The sequence below is a fragment of the Scyliorhinus canicula genome, chromosome 20, assembly GCF_902713615.1.
Source record: "Scyliorhinus canicula chromosome 20, sScyCan1.1, whole genome shotgun sequence".
NCBI classification, from domain to species: Eukaryota; Metazoa; Chordata; class Chondrichthyes; order Carcharhiniformes; family Scyliorhinidae; genus Scyliorhinus; species Scyliorhinus canicula.
The window spans coordinates 63,611,177-63,634,491 of record NC_052165.1 but is presented as its reverse complement, the minus strand read 5'-3'; the positions used below and the strand labels follow the sequence as shown (position 1 = coordinate 63,634,491).

At 46.6% G+C, this 23,315-nt stretch overlaps 1 protein-coding gene across 31 annotated transcripts in view; it reads left to right on the top strand.

Moving 5' to 3' along the window:
- The window catches only part of cadps2 (Ca++-dependent secretion activator 2), an 858,338-nt gene that overhangs the window by 196,531 nt on the left and 638,492 nt on the right, over positions 1 to 23,315 (top strand). For all 31 annotated transcript variants that reach the window (XM_038780116.1, XM_038780122.1, XM_038780121.1 and 28 more), the window contains exon 2: positions 8,033 to 8,146. In XM_038780116.1, coding sequence (XP_038636044.1) covers positions 8,033 to 8,146 — 114 coding nt within the window. The remainder of the gene's footprint in view (positions 1 to 8,032; positions 8,147 to 23,315) is intronic.

The following is a 23,315-nucleotide window of genomic DNA, read 5'->3' as shown; positions in this document are numbered from 1 at the left end:
TTCCTCACATGATGACAATTAAATTGTAAAGTGCCGGTGAGAAATGTGCAATTCCGCAACGGGGGTTCTTTTCATAAACGCTGCGGTCTTAATCTTGGCATCCAATCCAATATTGAGAAATCAAAGGGGCGATTCTCCAATATTGGGCCCAAGAGTTCGCATTCGTGACGGCACGAACCGGGCCCGGTTACGTACGATTCAGGCCCCCACAGGAGGCGAGCACGGCGCTGGAGTGGTTCACGCAGCTCCAGTCTCCTCTCCGCCGCGCCAACCCGCGCATGCACAGTTGGGCCAGCTCAACCCTGCACATGCGCAGTTAGGCTGCGCCATCCTGTGCATCCGCAGGGGACTTCGTTGGCCGCCGGCTCCGGCGCAAGATGGAATCGGTGTTCATGGGCCGGCCACCGCAGAAAGTAGGCCCGGAAGGGGAGAGGCCGGATCGCCTATCAGTGGGCCCCGATCGTGGGCCAGACCCCATCTGAGGCCCCCACCCGGGGACGGAGCCCCCTCTCCCCCTCCCACAGGCCACACCCCGTCCGTCCGTTCCCGCAGAGTTCCCACCGGCAGCGACCAGGGGTGAATGGCGCCGGCGGGACTCTGTCGTATCGGAGCGGTTGCTTGGCCAACCCGGGCAGTAGAATCGGTGGCCCCGCCGAGCCAAACGCGCCGGCGCAAATGGCACCGATTCTCTGCACCTCGGAGAATCGCTCCCCGAAGATTTTGCATTCCGTCGACTTCAGTCGTGTCACACTTTTGTTGGGGCCAAAACAACTTTCCAATGTCCTTGTGGTGCGTTCACCATGTATTGTGAGGGAAGTGAGATGAGAATGGAATTGGGTTACCATCCGCCTGGTTCAAGAGTACAGTTCAGATTTGCTGTGGCTTTGCAGAATCTTCTAAAAGCAAAGTAAAATTCAAAGTCTATTTTTATCATTAACCCAGGAAATAATGTTAATGATATTAGTGAGCGCTGAACATATTTGTACAATATTTCTTTGTCAGTGGCAGGTCAGACTGGCTTTGCTTTTTTAAAATAAATTTAGAGTACCAAATTCAATTTTTTTCCAATTAAGGGGCAATTTAGCGTGGCCAATCCACCTACACTGCACATCTTTTGATTTGTGGGGTGAAACCCACTCAAACACAGGGAGAATGTGCAAACTCCACACCGACAGTGACCCAGAGCCGAGATTGAACCTGGGCCAACCGTGCTCACCACTGGGCCACCGTGCTGCCCTCAGACTGGCTTTTCTGAGGCAAACTACTGATCTCCTGACTCCCCGAAGCCTTTCCACAAGGCGCAAGCCAGGAGTGGGATGGAATATTTTCCACTTTGGATGAGTGCGTCTACAACAACACTCAAGAAGCTCGACATCATTCGGGACAATGTGAACCTGTTTGATCAGCACCCCATCCCCTAACCAAAACATTTGTTTCCACCACCATTTTGGTGCAGCAGTGCTAAAGCTGAGCACCTCTATGGACCTGCAGTCGTTACTATCGAGAAGAGCAAGACCAGTGGAAATATAATCGCTGATTTATCCTTTCGCAGTCTTATCCAGAAACCTTAGCCGAAACACTTCTCAGTTTTGTACAATTTGCCTTCTCCCCCAGTTTAAAACTTTTACTCCTGATTTTACTCTGTCCTTTTCCATAGTAATACTAAATCTAATTGTGGTCACTATCTCCGATATGGCTGCCGACTGTCACTTCACCCACTTGCCCATCTTCATTTTCCAAGACTAAATCCAGAATTTTTCACTCTCAATGCCCCTTCTATTGTTCGAAACACAGTTGATATTGGGAGAATTAGTCTCCTACTATTATTGCCCTCTTATTCCTGCAGGCAGAAATTTATCTACATACTTCTCCCTCTCACTATTTGGGGGTTTGTATTATACTCCTAGTAGCGTGACTGCCCCTTTTTTATTCGTAAGCTCAACCCAAAGAGCCTCATTTGTTAACCCGTTTGGTTAACTACAGGGAACTTCAGGCCGGTGAACCTTGCGTCAGTGGTAGGGAAATTACTGGAGAGAATTCTTCGAGACAGGATCTACTCCCATTTGGAAGCAAGTATTAGGGAGAAGCAGCACGGTTTTGTGAAGGGGAGGTATGTCTCACTAACTTGATGGAGTTTTTCGAAGAGGTCACAAAGATGATTGTTGCGGGTAGGGCAGTGGATGTTGTCTATATGGACTTCAGAAAGGCCTTTGACAAGTTCCCTCATGGCAGACTGGTACAAAAGATGAAGTCATACGGGATCAGGGGTGAGCGGGCAAGATGGATACAGAACTGGCTAGGTCATAGAAGGCAGAGAGTGGCAATGGAAGGGTGCTTTTCTGATTGGAGGGCTGCGACTAGTGGTGTTCCGCAGGGATCAGTGCTGGGACCTTTGCTGTTCGTATTATATACAAATGATTTGGAGGAAAATGTCTGACTAGTAAGGTTGCGGACGACACAGAGTTTGGTGGAATTGTGGATAGCGATCAGGACTGTCAGAGGATACAGCAGGATTTAGATTGTTTGGAGACTTGGGCGGCAGATGGAGTTTAATCCAGATAAATATGAGGTAATGCATTTTGGAAGGTCTAATACAGGTAGGGAATATAAAGTGAATGGTAGAACCATCAACAGTATTGACAGTCAGAGAGATCTTGGTGTACAGGTCCACAGGTCATTGAAAGGGGCAACACAGGTGGAGAAGGTAGTCAAGAAGGCATACGGCATGCTTGCCTTCATTTGCCGGGGCATTGAGTATAAAAATTGGCAAGTCACGTTGCAGCTTTATAGAACCTTAGTTCGGCCACACTTGGAGTATAGTGTTCAATTCTGGTCGCCATACTACCAGAAGGATATGGAGGCTTTAGAGAGGGTGCAGAAGAGATTTACCAGGATGTTGCCTGATATGGAGGGCATTAGCTATGAGGAGAGGTTGAATAAACTTGGTTTGTTCTCACTGGGACAAAGGAGGTTGAGGGGCGACCTGATAGAGGTCTACGATTATGAGGAGCATAGACATAGTGGATAGTCAGAGACTTTTTCCCAGGGTAGAGGGGTCAATTACTAGGGGGCAAATGTTTAAGGTGCGAGGGGCAAGATTTAGAGGAGATGTACGAGGTAAGATTTTACACAGAGGGTAGTGGGTGCCTGGAACTCACTGCCGGGGGAGGTGGTGGAAGCAGGGACGATAGTGACGTTAAAGGGGCATCTTGACGAATACATGAATCGGATGGGAATAGAAGGATTTGGACCCCGGAAGTGTAGAAGATTTTAGTTTAGACAGGCAGCATTGTCAGCGCAGGCTTGGAGGGCCGAAGGGCCTGTTCCTGTGCTGTACTTTTCTTTGTTCTTTGTTCTTATATCATCCTCAATTACAACTGTAATTGATTCTTTAACCAATAATGCTGCCCCTCTCTTTTTGTCACCAACTCTTCCTGCCTGAAAGCTCTATACCCTGGGATATTGAACTGCCAATTTTGCCCCTCCTTTAGTCAGGTTTCCATTATCGCATCCACATCCTGCTGCCATGTGTCTACCTGTGTCCTTAGTTCATCTACCTTGTTTGTAATACTCCTTGCATTGAAGTATAGACAGTTCAACCCCGTCAATTTCCTTTGCTGGGTGCTTTTTAGCCCTTGTTTGTTTTGTCTTTCCAAGTCACTGACTACATCACTAATGAATGTTCTACCTGTAGGGCACCATTTTGCCTAATTTGGACAGTCCTCCAAGTCCAATCAAACGGCAATATCTCCGTCGTCCGCACTATCTCTGTTTCTGCAACCCTTTCAGATCTGAGGTGAGGTGAGGAGACATTTCTTCACCCAGAGAGTGGTGAACCTGTGGACTTCCGCTACCACAGAAAGTAGTTGTGGCCAAAGCATTGTGTAATTTTTAGAAGGAATTAGATATAGCTCTTTGGGCTCGGGAATCGAGGGATATCGCGGAAAGGTGGGATCAGGGTAATGAATTTGATGATCAGCCATGATCATAATGAATGGCCGGGCAGGGCCAAATGGCCTGCTCCTGCTTCTATTTTTTACGTTTCTACCTGATAGCATTTGTTTTAGTTTCACAGTTCCGCAGGTTTATTTCAGAAAGGCTGACATTCTGTTCTCACGTTCGCAATCAAGTTAAGTTCAATGCAGGGCATCATGCTCAATACAGTCAAGTGTTCCGCAAGTGAGGGCAGCACGGTGGCGCAGTGGTTAGCATTGCTGCCTCATGACGCCAAGGTCCCAGGTTCGATCCCAGCTCTGGGTCACTGTCTATGTGTAGTTTGCACATTCCCCCTCTGTTAGCGTGGCCTTCGCCCCCACAACCCAAAGATGTACAGGGTAGGTGGATTGGCCACACTAAATTGCCCCTTAATTGGAAAAAATTAATTGGGTACTCTAAATTTTTTTTAAAAGTGATTTTGTTCAAAAGTTTTTTAAAAAAAGTTTCCTACAGTTTCTGCCATTTTGAGATATTAAGGTCATGTTTGCGCGGTTCAGAATTGCCACTAAGTGTAGCATGGCTATGGGTAATCACCATCTGTGATGTGATAAAAATTGCAATTAGCTGAACACTTCAAAGAAGCCATTAGTTTACAAAGTGCCTTGATTTCTTCTTTTCTGAAATAAATCCTAGTTACTGAATGTTAATAACACAAAAAACTTCCTTTAAAAAAAAATTGGTATAATTACCAGAAAATCTAAGAGCATAGAAAATTAAGATATTTGGAGCTAAAGGTATATTTTGTGGTAGTGAAGTATGACTGCACCTCCATAAAATAACTGTCTCTGCTGCTTCTTTTATAGTTTCATCCTTTTTTGTAGTTTTAATTGAAGTTTGATTTTAATCATGATTGAATCTCAGCCATTTAATTGACTTCAGCTCTCCGTATTCCTGCTATTGATGCATTTAGCTATGTTTTTTTAAACATTTTAAATATGATAACGTTTGTAATGGGGAACAAATTTGAATTCAAAATTTCCTCATATATTTGGCTTCACAGAAGCATGAGCAGGTCCGCCACACAAATGGCAAAGCATTAACATAGAACTTTACCTGCATGATGTTTTCCGTACTTCTTTGTGAGTATTATTTTAAGCAAATGGTTACCCTGGCAATCTCGGGCACAATTTTCCATGTCCCAGGCGGACGTGCGGCTGACCTGAAACAGTGTAAAGTAGTGCGTGATGATGTTGGGCACGTATCTCAACATCATCCCGTACTCACACAGTATTTCAATCAGCGGCGCAGGGATGGATCGACAGTGTGCCTGGCAACAGTCAATGCACCAATTGAATGGGTTCTCTATAATAATAATCTTTAAAATAATCTTTATTGTCACAAGTATGCTTACATTAACACTGCAATGAAGTTACTGTGAAAAGCCCCTCGTCGCCACATTCCGGCACCTGTTCGGGTACACAGAGGGAGAATTCAGAATGTCAAAATTACCTGTCAGCACACCTTTCGGGACTTGTGGGAGGAAACCAGAGCACCCGGAGGAAACCCACGCAGACATGGAGAGAACGTGCAGACTCCACACAGTGACCCAAGCCGGGAATCGAACCTGGGACCCTGGAGCTATGAAGCAACAGTGCAAACCACTGTGCTACCGTACTGTCCTATTGCTAGGAAGTTTATCCTGCCCGTGCAATTTTCAGGTCATCATGTGGACAAAATGCGCAGGTGGACAATCCGTTTTCCAACAATTCTCCATTTCTGGGCAGGAGGGGGTAGGGGTGCACCTCATGGTGCATCTCATTCTGAAGATCCTTGCAGTGCTGTGCCTGGAAGGGTTGGAGAGCTGTTGGCCAACAAGGCGGGACTTCCTTTCATGGGCAGACAGATATTCCGCCTACTGCCAATCGGTGCTCAATTGAGTGTGAAATGGCAGTGGGCTTATGAGAGTCAGCGAGAGTGTATTGCACGCTGACTCTCAGGATGAGCGTTCACCATCCTAAAGATTCTACCCCTAGAGATTACATAACCTGTCCTCAAGTACAAAGGGTAACTCCTGTTTTAATAGATTGGCAAAACTGGAGGTTAAATATATAGCTACATTTCTTTGCGTGTGAAATGTGGTATTGTTCATCCGGCCCTTACTCCACTGTGTAATTACGATGAATACAAAGACTTTAAACTCACTGCGAGTATTTCCTATTGTCAGAACTTTTGAGCAACATGGCTTTTTTGTCAGCTTGTCTATTGTTGCTGCCAACTCACCAAGCAAACAATGACTAAATTCAAATGGACTTGTTCAGTGGCTGACTTACTGTGGATATGTTGAATAAAACATCCTTTTAGTGGCATCTACCAGGGATGTAACAAAAAAAATCTCTCTTCCTTGACTACCACGGGGTTTCCTGTTTGACAAATGCTGCTCTGAGGCAGGGAGGTGGTCACAGCATGTTGTTAGACGAGAATGCAGGGAACACTGCTTTGCACCTAACCAGGGAGTGTTTGATGCTGCCATGGAATGCAAAATATGATGAGGTGTTTCAGTCCTTTTGCTTTTATTGCCCTGTTTGGTGTGAAATTCATTTTGGGGTACAGTAGATGAGTAATTTGATGTTCGATCAATGGTTCCCATAAGTTTCTTATCACTCTGGTTCCTCATGCATCTGGGCTCTTTTGTCAACTAATAGATAGAGATTGATTACTCTGAATCTTCAACAACTCCATTACGATTGCTTCATATGACTACCAGGATAGTAGAAGGCAAACCAGATGGACCGTAGCCTTTTTTGCCCAACTATTCCTTTTCCTCTTCCACGGGTGGCACAGTGGTTAGCACTGCTACCTCACAGCGCCAGGGACGTGGGTTTGATTCCGACCTCGGGCAACTGTCTAGGGTTTGCACATTCTTTCCGTGTCTGCATGCATTTCCTTCGGGTGCTCTGATTTCCTCCCACAGTCCAGTGATGTGCAAGTTAGATGGATTGGCCATGCTAAATTGTTCATTGGTGGGGTTACAGGGATAGGTTAGGCTGCACTTTCAGAGGGTTGGAGCAGACCTGATGGTACGAATGGCCTCCCTCTGCACTGTAGGGATTCTAAGATTCTATGAAATGCGATTGAATATCCGTATTCTCCAATCCAGTGCTGTATGTACATATACCATATAAAGCTTCTCCTATATAAAACCTCACAGATTTCCTGTTGTCAGAGTGTTGTGGCCAGGTTGTCCTCGGTGTTAATTTGTGAATTATTAGAGAGCATTCTATTTAAAGGTTTGCAAACTTTTGTTTAAATATATTAAAATCTCTTTTGATGGCTCTCTGATACTTTTCGATGGTTCTGTGTCATATTGAGGTCAACTAATTCAGTCTGTCTCTCCTGAATTACAGCATTGTTTCCTATTTGACCAATTAAATTATATGCAAGGAAGAGCAAAGTGAATCGACTTATTTCCCCGCCAGTTCCTATCTCCACCGCCCCTGTCCCAACAAACATTTCTTCTGGGCTTTCCTTTACATTTCTGCAATATATTATTGTATAAGCACTTGAGAGGGAAGAGGAAACAAGTGGACATGAAACGGAAGGAAACTGGGAAACAGAGAAAAGGTGGATGAGAGAGGCAGGGCCGAAGGGAAATGTTTCCTCGGTCAGGGAGTTAGGGCTGTGGAAAAGCAGAGGGTTATAGACAGGGAGCTTCCAAGTCATGGCTTCGAGACTGACCGAACAGATCAATGATGGTAATGTGGACAGGAATTAGGGACTCGTAGTAACTGAGGCTGCATGTGTGTCAACAGTTGACCTCTTGGCTGAGGGACCAGAGGTCGAATATTAGTAGTGGAACCGAATTTCAGCCACAGTGAGCATCTTCAGTAAAGGGATTCGAATGGGAAGAAAATTAAAATGTACCTTGATTTGTGACTCTGTCCATCAGAATTTTACATTGGCAATTTGTACCTGAAATGAATGATGAGATAAAGTAAATCCTTTCCTGCTGGAGTTTTATTTGAAATCTGCATTTTAAAAATGTCTTTTGCCCAAAGCTGATAAGTAACCTAATGAACTCTCTCCTCCCTCTTTGCAGCTGAACAAGCAACAGCTCCAGGTGGTTAAAGAACGGTTTCAGGCGTTCTTGAATGGTGAAACACAAATTGTTGCAGATGAAGCATTTTGGAATGCAATTCAAAGTTACTATGAGGTATGTGGGAAGCTTATTTATCTGGCTGTACAATAGCTGGGCCTTTGACCATCAAACCTTGCTGCTGTAATGGTGGTGATCCTTTGCTTGGTGTGGTTTCATAGTTGACCACCGTGGCCAACACCAGCGTGACCATCATTCATCTGTGCGCCTTGAGTGTCAGTCTTAAGGTACTGAATCCGACTCTGGCCTCATAAATCATTTGTATGCTCATGCATTCTGCAATGGTTCCTGGATAGCAATCTAGAATGACGTTCCTGGCCCATTTATTCGCTTGCTAAACTGTAGCACGAAGACCTGTTACAGCACCTGCCACTGCCACTTGGCTGAGCTCAACTAGCTCAAAAGAGAAACAGGATTAGATCTGGGATCTTCCTAGGGCAACATGGTGGCGCACTAGTTAGCATTGCATTCTCACGGTGCCGAGGTCCCACGTTCGATCCCGGCTCTGGGTGACTATCCGCGTGACGTTTACAAATTTTCCCCGTGTTTGCGTGGGTTTCGCCCCCACAACCCAAAGATGTGCAGAGTAGGTGGATTGGCCACGCTAAATTGCCCTTAATTGGAAAAAATGAATTGGGTAATCTAAATTTATTTTTTTTAAAAGACCTGGGATCTTCCTTATATTCTAGATCACCTCCAAACCACAAGAACTCGTTTGAACTATGGCAATATTAATTGCAACACTTTAGAGTCAGTACGACCGTTCACCCCATCAAGTCCATGCTGGAATTCTATGACCTGGCAGCTATGTCCCTTGTATTGTGTGACAGAAACTGTACTCTGTTAGAAGATTTGGATAGCTGCCTGGCAACTTCTCGCCATCTTGCCAGCAGCAGAAAAGATAGCTGACGATTGTCAGTTCGACACTCAGTTGAAGTCTGTTGTATATTTCTTTATTCCAAACAATGTTATTCTTGGGCATAGGTTTGTAATATCATCATGTTTCAAATGTTGCACAGAATATACAGCAGAGAAACAGGCCAATAATATACTGCAGAGAAACAGACCATTCAGCCCAACTAGCCTGCAGTGGTGTTTATGCTGTACTAGAATCTCCTCTCCTTCCATCTCAACCTTTCACACTAACATTGGGCAGGATTTACCAACCAACCCACCGTGTGTTTTTCGGCATGGGAGGCGGCCCACCGTTGTCAGTGGGATTTCCCGGTGACTGCACTCCTCGTTGCCAGGAACCCCGTGCGCCGGCGTGGAAGGAGTAACAAGACAAGAGTGTATTCCATGAATGGCAGGACACTAGGGAGCCCAGAGGAATAGAAGGTCTTGGGGTGCTTGTCCACAGATCCCTAAAGGCAGCAGGACAGATTAATAGGGTAGTTATTAGTCGTGACATTGATTACAAGGTCATGGAGCTGCATAAAACTTTGGTTAGGCCACAGCTAGAGTATTATTTGCAGTTCTGGTCCCCTCATGATAGGAAGGATGTGTTTACACTGGACAGAGTGCAGATGAAATTCAATATGTTGCCTGGGATAGAACAAAGAACAAAGAAAATTACAGCACAGGAACAGGCCCTTCGGCCCTCCCAGCCTGCGCCGATCCAGATCCTTTATCTAAACCTGTCTCCTATTTTCCAAGGTCTACTTTCCTCTGTTCCCGCCCGTTCATATACCTGTCTAGATGCATCTTAAATGATGCTATCGTGCCCGCCTCTACCACCTCCGATGGTAAAGCGTTCCAGGCACCCACCACCCTCTGCGTAAAAAACTTTCCACGCACATTCCCTTAAACTTTCCCCCTCTCACCTTGAAATCGTGACCCCTTGTAACTGACACTCCCACTCTTGGGAAAAGCTTGTTGCTATCCACAATGTCCATACCTCTCATAATTTTGTAAACCTCAATCAGGTCCCCCCTCAACTTCCGTCTTTCCAACGAAAACAATCCTAATCTACTCAACCTTTCTTCATAGCTAGCACCCTCCATACCAGGCAACATCCTGGTGGACCTCCTCTGCACCATCTCTAAAGCATCCACATTCTTCTGGTAATGTGGCGACCAGAACTGCACGCAGTATTCCAAATGTGGCCGAACCAAAGTCCTATACAACTGTAACATGACCTGCCAACTCTTGTACTCAATACCCCGTCCGATGAAGGCAAGCATGCTGTATGCCTTCTTGACCACTCTATCAACCTGCGTTGCCACCTTCAGGGTACAATGGACCTAAACTCCCAGATTTCTCTGTACATCATTTTTCCCCAAGACCCTTCCATTGACCATATAGTCCGCTCTTGAATTTGATCTTCCAAAATGCATCACCTCGCATTTGCCTGGATTGAACTCCATCTGCCATTTCTCTGCCCAACTCTCCAATCTATCTATATTTTGTTGTATTCTCTGACAGTCCTCCTCACTATCTGCAACTCCACCAATCTTAGTATCATCTGCAAACTTGCTAATCAGACCACCTATACCTTCCTCCAGGTCATTTATGTAGATCACAAACAGCAGTCCGAGCACGGATCCCTGTGGAACACCACTAGTCACCCTTCTCCATTTTGAGACACTCCCTTCCACCACTACTCTCTGTCTCCTGTTGTCCAGCCAGTTCTTTATCCATTTAGCTAGTACACCCTGAACCCCATACAACTTCACTTTTTCCATCAACCTGCCATGGGAAACCTTATCAAACGCCTTACTGAAGTCCATGTATATGACATCTACAGCCCTTCCCTCATCAATTAACTTTGTCACTTCCTCAAAGAATTCTATTAGGTTTGTAAGACATGACCTTCCCTGCACAAAACCATGCTGCCTATCACTGACAAGTCTATTTTCTTCCAGATGTGAATAGATCCTATCCCTCAGTATCTTCTCCAACAGTTTGCCTACCACTGACGTCAAGCTCACAGGTCTATAATTCCCTGGATCATCCCTGCTACCCTTCTTAAACAAAGGGACAACATTAGCAATTCTCCAGTCCTCCGGGACCTCACCCCTGCTCAAGGATGCTGCAAAGATGTCTGTTAGGGCCCCAGCTGTTTCAACCCTCGCTTCCCTCAGTAACCTGGGATAGATCCCATCCGGTCCTGGGGACTTGTCCACCTTAATGTATTTTAGAATACCCAAAACTTCCTCCTTCCGTATGACAACTTGACCTAGAGTATTTAAACATCCATCCCTAGCCTTAGCATCCGTCTTGTCCCTCTCCTTTGTGAATACCGATGCAAAGTACTCATTAAGAATCTCACCCATTTCCTCTGAGTCCACGCATAAATTCCCTCTTTTGTCTTTGAGTGGGCCAATCCTTTCTCTAGTTACCCTCTTGCTCCTTGGGATGGAGCATTTGAGCTATGAAGATAGGTTGGATAGGCTCAGGTAGTGTTCTTTAGAGCAGAGATGGTTAAGGGGTGTTTTTGTAGATCACAAATGAGTCCAGACCGAGTTGGTAGAAAATAAATTTAGGTTTATTGAAACGTAAAGGTATTTACAATATTCATCAGATCCCAGATGGGTCTGTCCTGTCATTCCATCCCTGGCCGACTTTATACTGAACTGAACCATGAATGATCCAGGGCTCCCCGCCCCCTTAGTGGGAAGCTCCTATTAGGTGAGACACGCAGGGAAAATAATTGCTCGCAACCCTTGGGTCTGGTATGGGTTCGAACAGGATTTGATTGAGCTGCATAATATTAAGAGGGATATGGACAGGGTGGATAGTAAGCAATTGTTCCCCTTAGTTGAAGGGCCATTAACGAGGGGGCATACTCTTTAAGGGAGGGACAGGAGATCGAGAGGGGATTTGAGGAAACGCTTTTTTACCCAGAGGAGGATGGGAGTCTGGAATGCACTGCCTGGGAGGCTAGTAGAGGCGGGAAACCTGACCACTTCTGAAATAAATTTGGATGAACAATTGAAATGTAATAACATTCAAGGCTATGGGCAAAGTGCTGGAAAGTAGGATTAGTGTAGATTTTGTATAGTTTTGTCTCAATGGGCCGAAGAGCCTGTTCTGTACACTATGACTATATACACACACATACACTCTCTCTCTCTTTCCTCTTTCTCTCTCTCTTCCTCTCACACACAAACATCACTCTCCCTCTCACACATAGGAAGTGATCCTCCGGACATGCTGCATTTGAAAATCAGCTCACCACGGTGCAGCATGGCCAATACAAACTGGGAGACCCCGCTAAACCAGGATCTACCCGGCTTGCAACGCCTCATGAGATCTACCGCGATTTTGCAAGACATTGCAATGTAAACCCTGCTCATTGTGCTCGGGATCACTTTTTGACAAATCTGCATATTAGTGCGAGACTGCTAGTCTTACTCTAATGTGCAAAAATCCTGTAGTACCTGTGGTCACTAGTAGTCAGAGATCACGGGCAAGCGCTGTTCAGCACTGCGCTGTTCAGCACTGCTCCCCACAAACAGGGACCAGGCCCCGCTGAGGCTCCTTATACAACGCGAGTTGCGTATAGCCATGTGTTTCTCAGCACTGAGCACCGGGGAACATGCGACTAAATGCGTTCGCTATGGGATTTTGTTCCCATTTAGTTCAATCGAGCCCATACCCTTAGTCCATTGCTCACGCACACACATACGTATACAAACATTAGCTATATATCCAAGGAATTTTATTCTAGTAGACAATGAATGAGCAGATTAAAGGATGAGTATTAACATAGAGCATAGAACAGTACAGCACAGAACAGGCTCTTCGGCCCTCGATGTTGTGCCGAGCAATGATCACCCTACTCAAACCCACGTATCCACTATACCCATAACCCAACAACCCCCCCCTTAACCTTACTTTTTAGGACACTACGGGCAATTTAGCATGGCCAATCCACCTAACCCGCACATCTTTGGACTGTGGGAGGAAACCGGAGCACCCGGAGGAAACCCACGCACACACGGGGAGGACGTGCAGACTCCACACAGACAGTGACCCAGCCGGGAATCGAACCTGGGACCCTGGAGCTGTGAAGCATTTATGCTAACCACCATGCTACCATGCTGCCCCTTGGCAATGTAGTTGGTGCTGGAGGAAACCTCCATGCAGCTGTTCTGGGTAACTGTGCTGTCCATGTGGGGTGATTTACTGCTACATTAACCAAGTGTGACACTTAGTTGAAGCTTTTTTGAGAACCTTGCCACCAAGAATGATGATTTTGCAGGGATGTCATCTAGCTAGCTCATTATCAGTGTCTTGCCGCATGCCCACTTCTCCATCTTTCTGCCTCTTCAAATGGAAGAAATCTGCCACATTGGAGATGGGATTATAAAGCAAAATGCTCTTGATCTGGTCTGGAATCTGAAGTGTTGTTTTAAAATCCATATAAAATAACTTATTATGATCTTAGTAGATCTTATTTTATTGTCTGTCAGCTGTTATTTATAGCAGTCTCTGTATTGTCATAAGCCAGTGCTGCAGAAAGATAGCCTTGGTCATTGAGAGGCCATCCTTGATATTTGCCATCATCTTCTAATGTTCCAGGATCATTGATTAGGGCCTAGATTCCCACCTAAATTACCATTGACTCTGGGGCACTAAACACGGTTAAGGCAGATTTGTATAAGCTACGATTTCAAATCCATCACAGTACCCTCCATGCCACACTGAAAAAAGTTGTTCCCGTAACAGCCTTCCCGAACAGGTGCTGGAATGTGGCGACTAGGGCTTTTCACAGTGACTTCATTGAAGCCTACTTGTGACAATATGCGATTTTCATTTCATTTTCATTTCAAAACCTCTACAAGACAATTCCATCTCCGTTCAAATGAGCTGGTCTCGGGTAGCAATCCCTTTTTAAACCCTTTGCCCCCATTCTCTCAATTTCTGCAAACTTGCCCCCCCCCCCCCCCCCCCCATGATTGCCAGCAATATATCAAAGGCGATGGTAACTGAAGTGGGAGGTACTTTTGCATGTTGGTACTGAAGGATAGTGGGTTTTTTTTGTACACACAGTGCTGTCTGCAGTACTTTAGGAACGGAGTCAGAACCCTTATTGCTCCATATTCTCAGCTATGCCCCTATTGTTCCTCCAGCCAGGGTCTTTTCAGTGGGTTCGCTTATTGTTTGGATGTTGTGGTAAAGAGGTTGAATTGGAGGCTATTAAAATGAACGCCACTAAAGGTAGCTGTTCCTCATGCTCCTCATCCCTCGTAGACAGGATCCGTAGATCAAGGTGGTCTTGGAAATCCTCACATGCACAGGGAGAGTGCATGAGAAGGGGAGGAATTGGAACAATATTTAGCAGAGGTTCAATCACAAAATTTGATCACTGCATGCCTGCCTATTTATACCCTACTCTGGGGTCCCTTTCATAAACTTCTCTATATCTGCACTTTTGTCTCATAAAGCCCACCTCATCCTTCACCCTAAATTATTCACCTTTGGCTCAGCATTAACTTTTCTCGCTGCGCCTTCACGAAGCAGCAGTGCCATTTCTCTAAACATTTACATTATCGCCGTGTTTGTAACTATTTCTTGGTCTTACTGGCTGAAATGAGACACCACAGATTCAATTCCCCCCCCCCCCCCCCCCCCCCATTTATAATCAGCAAACCACAACCGAGACTGCAACTCAGAAAGGTGAGTGCTGGGCGCAGCCAGTTACCTTTTCCAGGTGCAACCCTTGGATTTCTACAGCACCTTTTAGTCATGATAAAATGTCCCAACTTCTCATGGGAACATTGCCAAATGAAATTCGACACAAGAGGCCCAGAGGGGACATTAGGACGAGGCAACCAGGAGCTTGGGCCCAGGTCGGATTTAACAAATGTCTGGAAGTTGAGAGAAGTGAAGAGGGTGAGGGAGGGAATTTCAAAGTTTAGGGCTGAGGCAGCTGAAGGCACAGCTGCCAATGGTGGAGTGAAGGAAATTGGGAATGCACAGAAAGCCACAATGGGAGCAATGCGGTGATTTCGTAGACGCCATTTTGAGATTATGGTCCCTCTCCTCCGGGGCTACCACTTACACAGTTGTGCTGCTTACTGTGGCAGTGTTGTGATATGATTGAGTTTTAACGAATTTTGCCACAGAGATCAGAAAATGAATTGCCTTCTGCCGCTCTCATGCTGTGAATCATGACGCTGTGGTACTCTCGCTGTGCTAGTGACATAAATACCAGTTTTTCTCCTTCCCGTCCTTCTGAGGTGTTGATTCCTTGCTGGGAGAAGTGTTCAAAGGTGCCAAGCATTTTCCACTGCTTCACTCACTAAATATAATTCATATCTCAGCCTTGATTGTGAGAATTCATTGCGGAAGGACACTGCAGCCATGCCAGATCCCATCCTCATTTAACATCTGGGAACGCACTTTCAGTAGATAGTGGGAATCTTCGCCAAAGTTATCCCTCCCCAACCCAGGATATTGCAGCCAGTCATAGCTTTCCTATTGGGAGTGTGCTTCAGATTTGGGCTGGAACCTTTTGCTCTGGAGCCTAGGTTCGGTGGTGGGCACCGAAGCGGGAGTGATTCTGCCGGGGTGGTGCAGGACAACTGAGTATTGGCGATCTTGCACTGGTCAGCTCATTATATGCAACTGCGGGGAGCTTGAAGTGGTGCAGGCAGGAAGTCTCTGCACCCGCTTTTACCTCATTCGGCCAAAAATCCAGACGCCATTTTTAAAGGACATTTGTGCTATCCTGCCAACCTTTGTCCGGCCACTGCTACACCCTACCTCCTCCAATCCTTCCTCCCTACCTTGGTCATCCTCCACGTAACTTGCGCTGTCACCGCCTGGTCCCAAACATAGGTTGTCATTTACAAACATTCCCTAAGGTGACACCGACAATGCTGTTAATCGTGGAAGAAGTCAACCACGTCAGGTGCATGCCACTTATGTGCAGTTGTGATAATGAACGTTCTAATTTCTCACTAGCGGGGAACTTAATTTGACGTGGGAACATAATTCTTATGAGGCGGGCCTTTAAATGAGTATTGATGATCCACCAATGCTTGTAAAAGGGCTTCCTGACATTGTTCATCAGGAAGCTGAATCTGCCTTTAACCCAAGAACATAATTGCTGAAGTTCATCCTGAAATTTGGAAACTGATTATAGCCTCATGTTAAATTAAGTTTCTGATATTGAGAATCCTGTTTTAATCAAGGTCTCAAAAAAAAGCACTCACCAGAATGTCCCTCTTTGGGCAAATAGACCAATTTGTGATATTGGGATACTGCCAGAACCCTCGTAATGTAGAATCAGACGAGACGGACAGTTACAAAATGCTCAGTGCACTAAAGAAGCTGAATGACAAACAGAAAAAACAAAGCTGTAAAATTGGCTGGCAGAGACAAAAGTTTAAGAAAGAAATGTATAGAGTTTTAAAAAAAAGGAGAAGATAGCTGTGTGGAACTGGCAGCTGGAAGGGCTGTGGCTTAGGAATTTGGATAAAATTTGGATAAAAGAATTGCTGCAGTTTTAAAAAAAGTTCAAAAGCTTTTTTTTTAAAAAACAGCTGGCAGTAGGAAACAATGCTGAAACTTTAATAAACAAAAGAGAAACAGCCTAAGACACTCTGTACTTGCATTGATACACTAGTTGAAAAAATATACCTACAAAGTTGGGGAGAAAAAAGATTGTTACGCTTTAAAATGGCAATACTCTTATAAAGACTGAACACATTTAAAGTGGCAACGCACTCAAAACGGCAACCACAAGAAGAAACAAAGAGCTATAGACAGGCAATTTGGAGAAGACCCCAGATAGACAATTCCCAAAAAAGGCCATAAGCAATGAAGACCTCGGATGAGGCTGGAAAGACCTCGGAGGAGGATACCGCGAGAGTTGCAGAAGAAGGAGAAAATAAAAGACAATGCAGAATAAGCGGGACTCCCATGAAAAAGCAATTAGAAAAAACGAACCAACCCACTGAAGAATTGAATCGGTGCAAAAAAAGCTTGAATGAGGGAAGCTTGGCAATGAGAAATTAACTGAAGAGGGAAAATCATTGAAATTGATGCAAAATCAGGAATTCGGACCGTGAAAGAAACTGAGATGACGTGCCAGAACAAGATTGGTGAAATGGTCACGTGAATGGAAAAGCACAAGAACCAATATGATGAAATGGTCAATGAATAAGATTCTGAATTGAAAGGCTGGAAAGAGAAGAAACTTAACCACACAACATAAATACCAGAAACCGAGTACACGATCGTTCCTTCCCATGTGACAGACCAAAATTGTGAAAGAATTGTAAAGACGTAAGACTGTGTTGTATTGCGATGATATGTGCCTGCATGCATTATAATGTAAAATGCTCGGCAGAGCAAGTGTCAACATGGGACTGGGAAGTAGCACTGCCCACAGAATGATGTTTGCAGTCACATGGTCAGGGAATAATCAAGGACAGAACTCGGTAAGCAGCCAGCCTGCATGAAACACCTCCATTCAAGGCTATATTTGCAACTCTGCAGAGTTAAAGCCGACCAAGGGGTGGCACAGTGACGCAGTGGTTAGCACTGCTGCCTCACAGCCTCTAGGTGTCTGTGGTGTTCCTTGTGTAGTTCGCCAAGATAGCTAAAAGTCATAGCATTTACAAAGAACATCAAGCTATGTATTTAAAACAAAGCTAGTTTATTTTACACTACTTTAAATGGTTCACACTATCTACTTAGTAATAGCTAATAAAACAACAGTATTAAATCTATGCTACAGTAATCTATAATTTTCTAATACAACTAACACTATCTCAACCTCTCACTATCCTTCTCCTTAACCTTCTCCCAGAATGCTTAGAGATGCAGCCTTTTATAAGACTACTCAGTGATGCTATCTAGTGTTGAGGTACATGAACATCATCTTGTTAACCCTTTACACTCCTTAGATTTTCCATAACATTACAGTGTCCAAGGGTTGGGTGAGGTTACGGGGATGGGGCGGGGGATTGTGCCTGTGTGGGGTGGCCTTTCAAAGGGCTGGTGCAGCCTCAATGGGCCAAATGGCCTCCTTCTGCACTGTAGTGATTATGTGGATTAACAGTGTTTGGGCACGATCCAACGCCCATGCGGCACCCGAAAAGCAGCTCGCTGCGGCGCAGAGTGGCCGTTGAAAGCTGGGAGACCCCGTTCCCGGGATCTGCCCAGTTTGCAACACCTCGCGAGATTCAGCGCAATCTCGGGAGACGTTGCGATGTGTGCGGGATCACTTTTTGTCAAATCTGCATATTAGATTGAGACAGTTAGGCTCACTCTAAATGTGCAGATTCCTGAGGTACCTGAGGCAGACCATTTATACACAGTGTGGTCTCGCAAACAGCAATATGTCAATATTGCCAGACCACACTGGAGTGGGACTTGAACAACAACCTTTTCATAGAATCATAGAATCCTTACAGTGCAGAAGGAGGCATTTGGCCCATCCAGTCTCCATCGCACCCTCCAATGATCACACTGTCTAGGCCCAATCACCTGTCGCTTTCCTGCAACCCCACCCTAAAGGGCAATTTAGCATGACCAATCCACCTAACCTACGCATCTTTGGAAAGTAAGGGGCAAGTTAGCATTGGCCAAACCACCTAACCTGTGATGCGACTATCAGTTCACGCGAGACAGAGTTGAAGTGAACAGTGGCTCACCCGGGCGTGGAGGAGGGTCAGCTTCTGTACATGGTGGACCGCATGGGAGTCGGCGGCCAAGATGGCGGCCCCCGTGAGTCGCATGTGTTGTGCGGAGTTGAAGATGGCTGCCCCTATGGACAACACGAAGCAGATGGCGCGTCCGGAGGGGGTGGAGCCGGCAGGCCCGCAGCCACACTGCGGGGTCTGCGGGCCTGTGAGTCCGAGAGTCAGGCCTGCAATTTGGAGGATTTGGACCTGGCCAGGCAAACTTTGCAAAGTGTCCTTTTTTGCTGCAGTTGCTGCAGTTTGCGTTCCGAGCCAGGCAGCGCTGCCTGGGGTGCTGGTGCTGGCCTCAGAAATAGCAGGGTAGCCCCCCCGGGTTGGGCGGGCAGCCGCGCAGCACAGGCCTGGGGCACTATTTGCTCAGGGGTCCACGAGGGGGGTCGCGTGATCAGACGGGAACGCGTTGAGGCTTTAGAACGCTACGTCTAGGGAGGTGGCTAGTTTTACCATCTCTTCTACGTCAAGGGGGCCTTTCACGAGCAGGCGCTGCCTGACGTAATTGGACCTGACTCCAGCCACTTAGGCATCCCGGATGGCGAGTTCCATGTGTCGCGAGGACTTTGAGGTCGCGTAGGTACACCTCCAGCGATTCTCCGGGGCATTGGTAACGACTGGTGAGGAGATGCCGCGTGTACACTTCGTTCACCGGCCTCGCATATAGGCGCTTCAGGATGGCGAGGGCGTCTGCGTATGCGGAGGCTTCCTTGAGTTGTACAGAGATTCGGTGCCAGTTCCCAGAGGGAGACCGTATCCTGTCGACCGTCGGAGTGTTCTATGTACGCGTAATGGGGATTGGTGTGATGGAGCTGGATCCTCTCGACCAGTCACGACCAAAACTCCTCCGGAACTCCATGGTGACTGTCCGGGTCAATGGGCATGAAACGCCTTGCCTGTTTGACTCTAGGAGCAGAGAGAGATTCATTAACCCAGACACGGTAAGGTTCCAAATCCCCCCGTACTCCAAAATATCTCCCTCGCTTCCGGATCGCACTCAGTGCAGATCTGGGAGTACACTGTCGCGAACCTCGCGTATTTTGTCGAATACGCAAACTTAAAGCTATACGTACTCCTCGATCTCTGCGCTCCTCTTCTGTTGGGACTGGACTTCCAGTGCAACCTCAGGAGCCTGACCCTGAAGTTCGGCGGGCCCCTACCTCCTCTCACCGTATGTAGCCTCGCGACCCTGAAGGTCGACCCTACCCCGCTCTTCGCAAATCTCACCGCCGACTGTAAACCAGTTGTCACCAGAAGCAGGTGGTACAGTATCCAGGACAGGACTTTTATCAAGTCCGAGGTCCAGCAACTCTTGTGGGAAGGGATCATAGAGGCCAGCAATAGTCCCTGGAGAGCTCAGGTGGTGGTCGCCAGGACCGGGGAAAAGAACCGGATGGTTTTAGACTACAGCCAAACCATAAACCGGTACACGCACCTCGATGCATACCCCCTACCCCAGATAGCGGACATGGTTAATCAGATCGCACACTACCGGGTGTTCTCCACGGTGGATCTGAAGTCCGCATACCACCATCTCCCAATCCGCCACTACACTGCCATTGAGGCAGAAGACCACCTCTTCCATTTCCTCCAGGTCCCCTTTGGCGTCACAAACGGGGTCTCGGTCTTCCAAAGAACGATGGACCGAATGGTGGACCAGTATGGGTTGCGGGCCAGGGGCTGCGGGCCACATTTCCATACCTGGACAACATCATCATCTGCGGCCACGACCAGCAGGACCACGATGCCAACCTCCAGAAAATTCTCCAAACTGCCAATGTTTCGAGGCCTACATTGCCGCCTTCTCCTCGCCCACCATCACTGATGAACAGAAGCTGAGCCTCCTCCATGCCCGGGTGAGCCACTGTTCACTTCAACTCTCTGTCTCGCGTGAATTGATGTTCGCATCAATTTAATCGACTAGAACAGTGCCTGCCTGCGACTGCTGTGCAAGTGAGAGCCACCTACAGGGCAGCTGCTCTTTATACCTCCCCTCAAGGGGGTGGAGCCAGGGGCGGAGCCCACAAGGGCACCAACATGATACATTCCGTGTAGTACAGTATAATGGTCTATAGGCGGAGCCCACATGGGCAACAGCATGGTACAGTGTAATATAGTGGTGAATGGTTAGTACAATACGTTCACCACAACCTGCACATTTTGGACTGAGGGAGGGATTGTGGGAGGAAGCTGGAGCACCTGGAGGAAACCCAGGCAGACAAGGGGAGATTATGCAAACTCCACACAGGCAGTGACCAAAGCCAGAATTCGAAGCTGGGACTCTGTGAAACAACAGTACTAACCACTGTGCCACCACTTGGCCAAGGGTGTTCCCACGGCTGCAATTAATAGAGACCATAGGAAAGGTGGCGGAAAAGATGTAAGGGACAATGTTTCTGCACCGGACTGTAATCAAATTTCGTTGCGCCTCTCTGCAAGGATGTGTTGAAGGAGGTACCCTGTTTAATGCATTGTTGCAGCCATTGCATAGGTGCAAGTTCCCTGCTCCATGGCAGTCAGACTGTGTGGGAAGGGTGGTTGGAGAGGCCTCAGTAAGTCAGCAGAATTAAACCATGATTCCACAATTTATTTTCTGCTTCATCACTCCCTCACTTAGTCCGAATACGAGACTGAGTTTCGAGGTTGGTGCTTGAAGCAGTAGTTAATCATAGTGTGTCGTTTGTCGTGTTTGTACAATGATTGCTTCTGAGCTGTACTTGAACTCTTAGAGGCAATTTTGTATAAATGCTGGAGGAATATTGGGGCCAAATCTGCCAATTACCTGGAGTTTTGGAAGACAGGTGCAAGCAGGAGAGACATGCTGGGATTAGGTCTCTGTGTGACTGTCTATTTACTGCCATGGGGCTTCGGTAGAGCTCATTTGTATGCATATTAACAGCTTTCCATGATGCACAGATTGTGAGGGCAAAAGAGGCCTGCAGGCATAACTTATGTAAATATACTTGCTTCCTGTGGCATGCCAATTCCTATCCACCTTTGGCAAGAAACTGTTGAGAAAGGTGTCTCGTTAAAATCATGTGTTCGCTGCATTAACAATTACTTCTTAGATTCTAGAAAATGTGCTTTTTTTCTTTTGTCGCGATCATTGGTTGATTACCTTCATCATCACGATGCATGTTTATTTGGACGAGATTTTGCATTAGTTACGATAGCAAATCTTTCTATGTTTGCTGTCATTATTCCTCTGCAACTGACCATAACTCCTGGAATCCACATATGCACAGTTAAATGTGGAGATCAGAAGTTGCTGTTAATGATTCTACGCTTGTCCAGCGCTGTTGATGTTCTCCCAAACTACAATCAGTTAGAAATTATTGATCTGATGAGAATCACCAGTCTTCCTCTGTTAGTGTTGTTTTTAAAACCCTTGAAAAGGTCATATCTTGTTGAATGAGCTATCATTTAAAAAAAAAGATGTACTATATTTTTAATTACTGTTAAACAGTCCGTGCAAAAGTAATTTTAGATTTGATTAATGCCCAATTTCTCTATTAAGATGGATTTAATTTATTCTTATTTTTTGAAGTTTATGGTATTTTAATTTCGACCTTAATCCCATATATGGTACAACAGTTTATTTCACTCTCTTTAAAATTTAAAAATTAAACGAGAAAGGATTCGGCCTTTCTTGAAACATTTTTGGTTTGCTGTCAGTGAGAATGCTTTAATCTGATTGGCTGTCATCACAATTGCTGGATTCCTGGAGATTTCTATGGCTTGCAATGGATGAAAACTGCCTTTGGAGAAGTCTGTGCCACAGAGATTGTTTGGTCTAGATCTTTATGAGCAGCTTTCTTCAAAGTCAGCAGTGAGCAGCATTGCTTTGACCACAGAACCCGGTCCAATATAATAGAGAGACAGAATGATTGCTGTCTGGGAGTAAGTTCCTGAACTCCGAGCTTCATGTTATACCTTAAATCACAAGAGCAGTTTATAACAGCTATCTGGCAGTGGAGATTAGGGACAGGATTCTCCGACCCCCTCTCCCCGGCGTGTCGGAGAATCGCCAGGGCGTGGCGTGAATCCCGCCCCTGCTGGCTGGCAAATTCTCTGGCGCCGGGGATTTGGCAGGGTTGGGAATCACGCTGCAATTGGCAGCGGCCCCCCCGGCGATTCTCCGGCCCGCCATGCGCCAAGTGGCCGCCCGTTTTACTTACTGGCGTGACCTGGCTGCACGGGCGGCTCCGGGGTCCTCGGGGGGGCAGGGGGGATCTGGCCCTGGGAGGTGCCTCCACGGTGGCCTGGCACACGATCGGGGCCCACTGATCCGCAGGCGGGCCTGTGCCGTGTGGGCACTCTATTCCTCCGTGTCGGCTGCTGTGGTCCTCTGCGATGTCCGATGCGGAGATGAACCCCCCTGCGCATGCGTTGGGATGACGCCTGCACACGCTGGCGCTCCTGCACATGCGCCAATTCGCACCAGCTGGCAGAAGTCCTTCGGCGCCGGTTGATGTGGCGCCAAGCCCCTTCTACGCCGGCCGGCGGGGCACAAACCACTTCGGCGCCGGCCTAGCCCCTGAAGGTGCGGAGGATTCCGCACCTTTGGGGCGGCC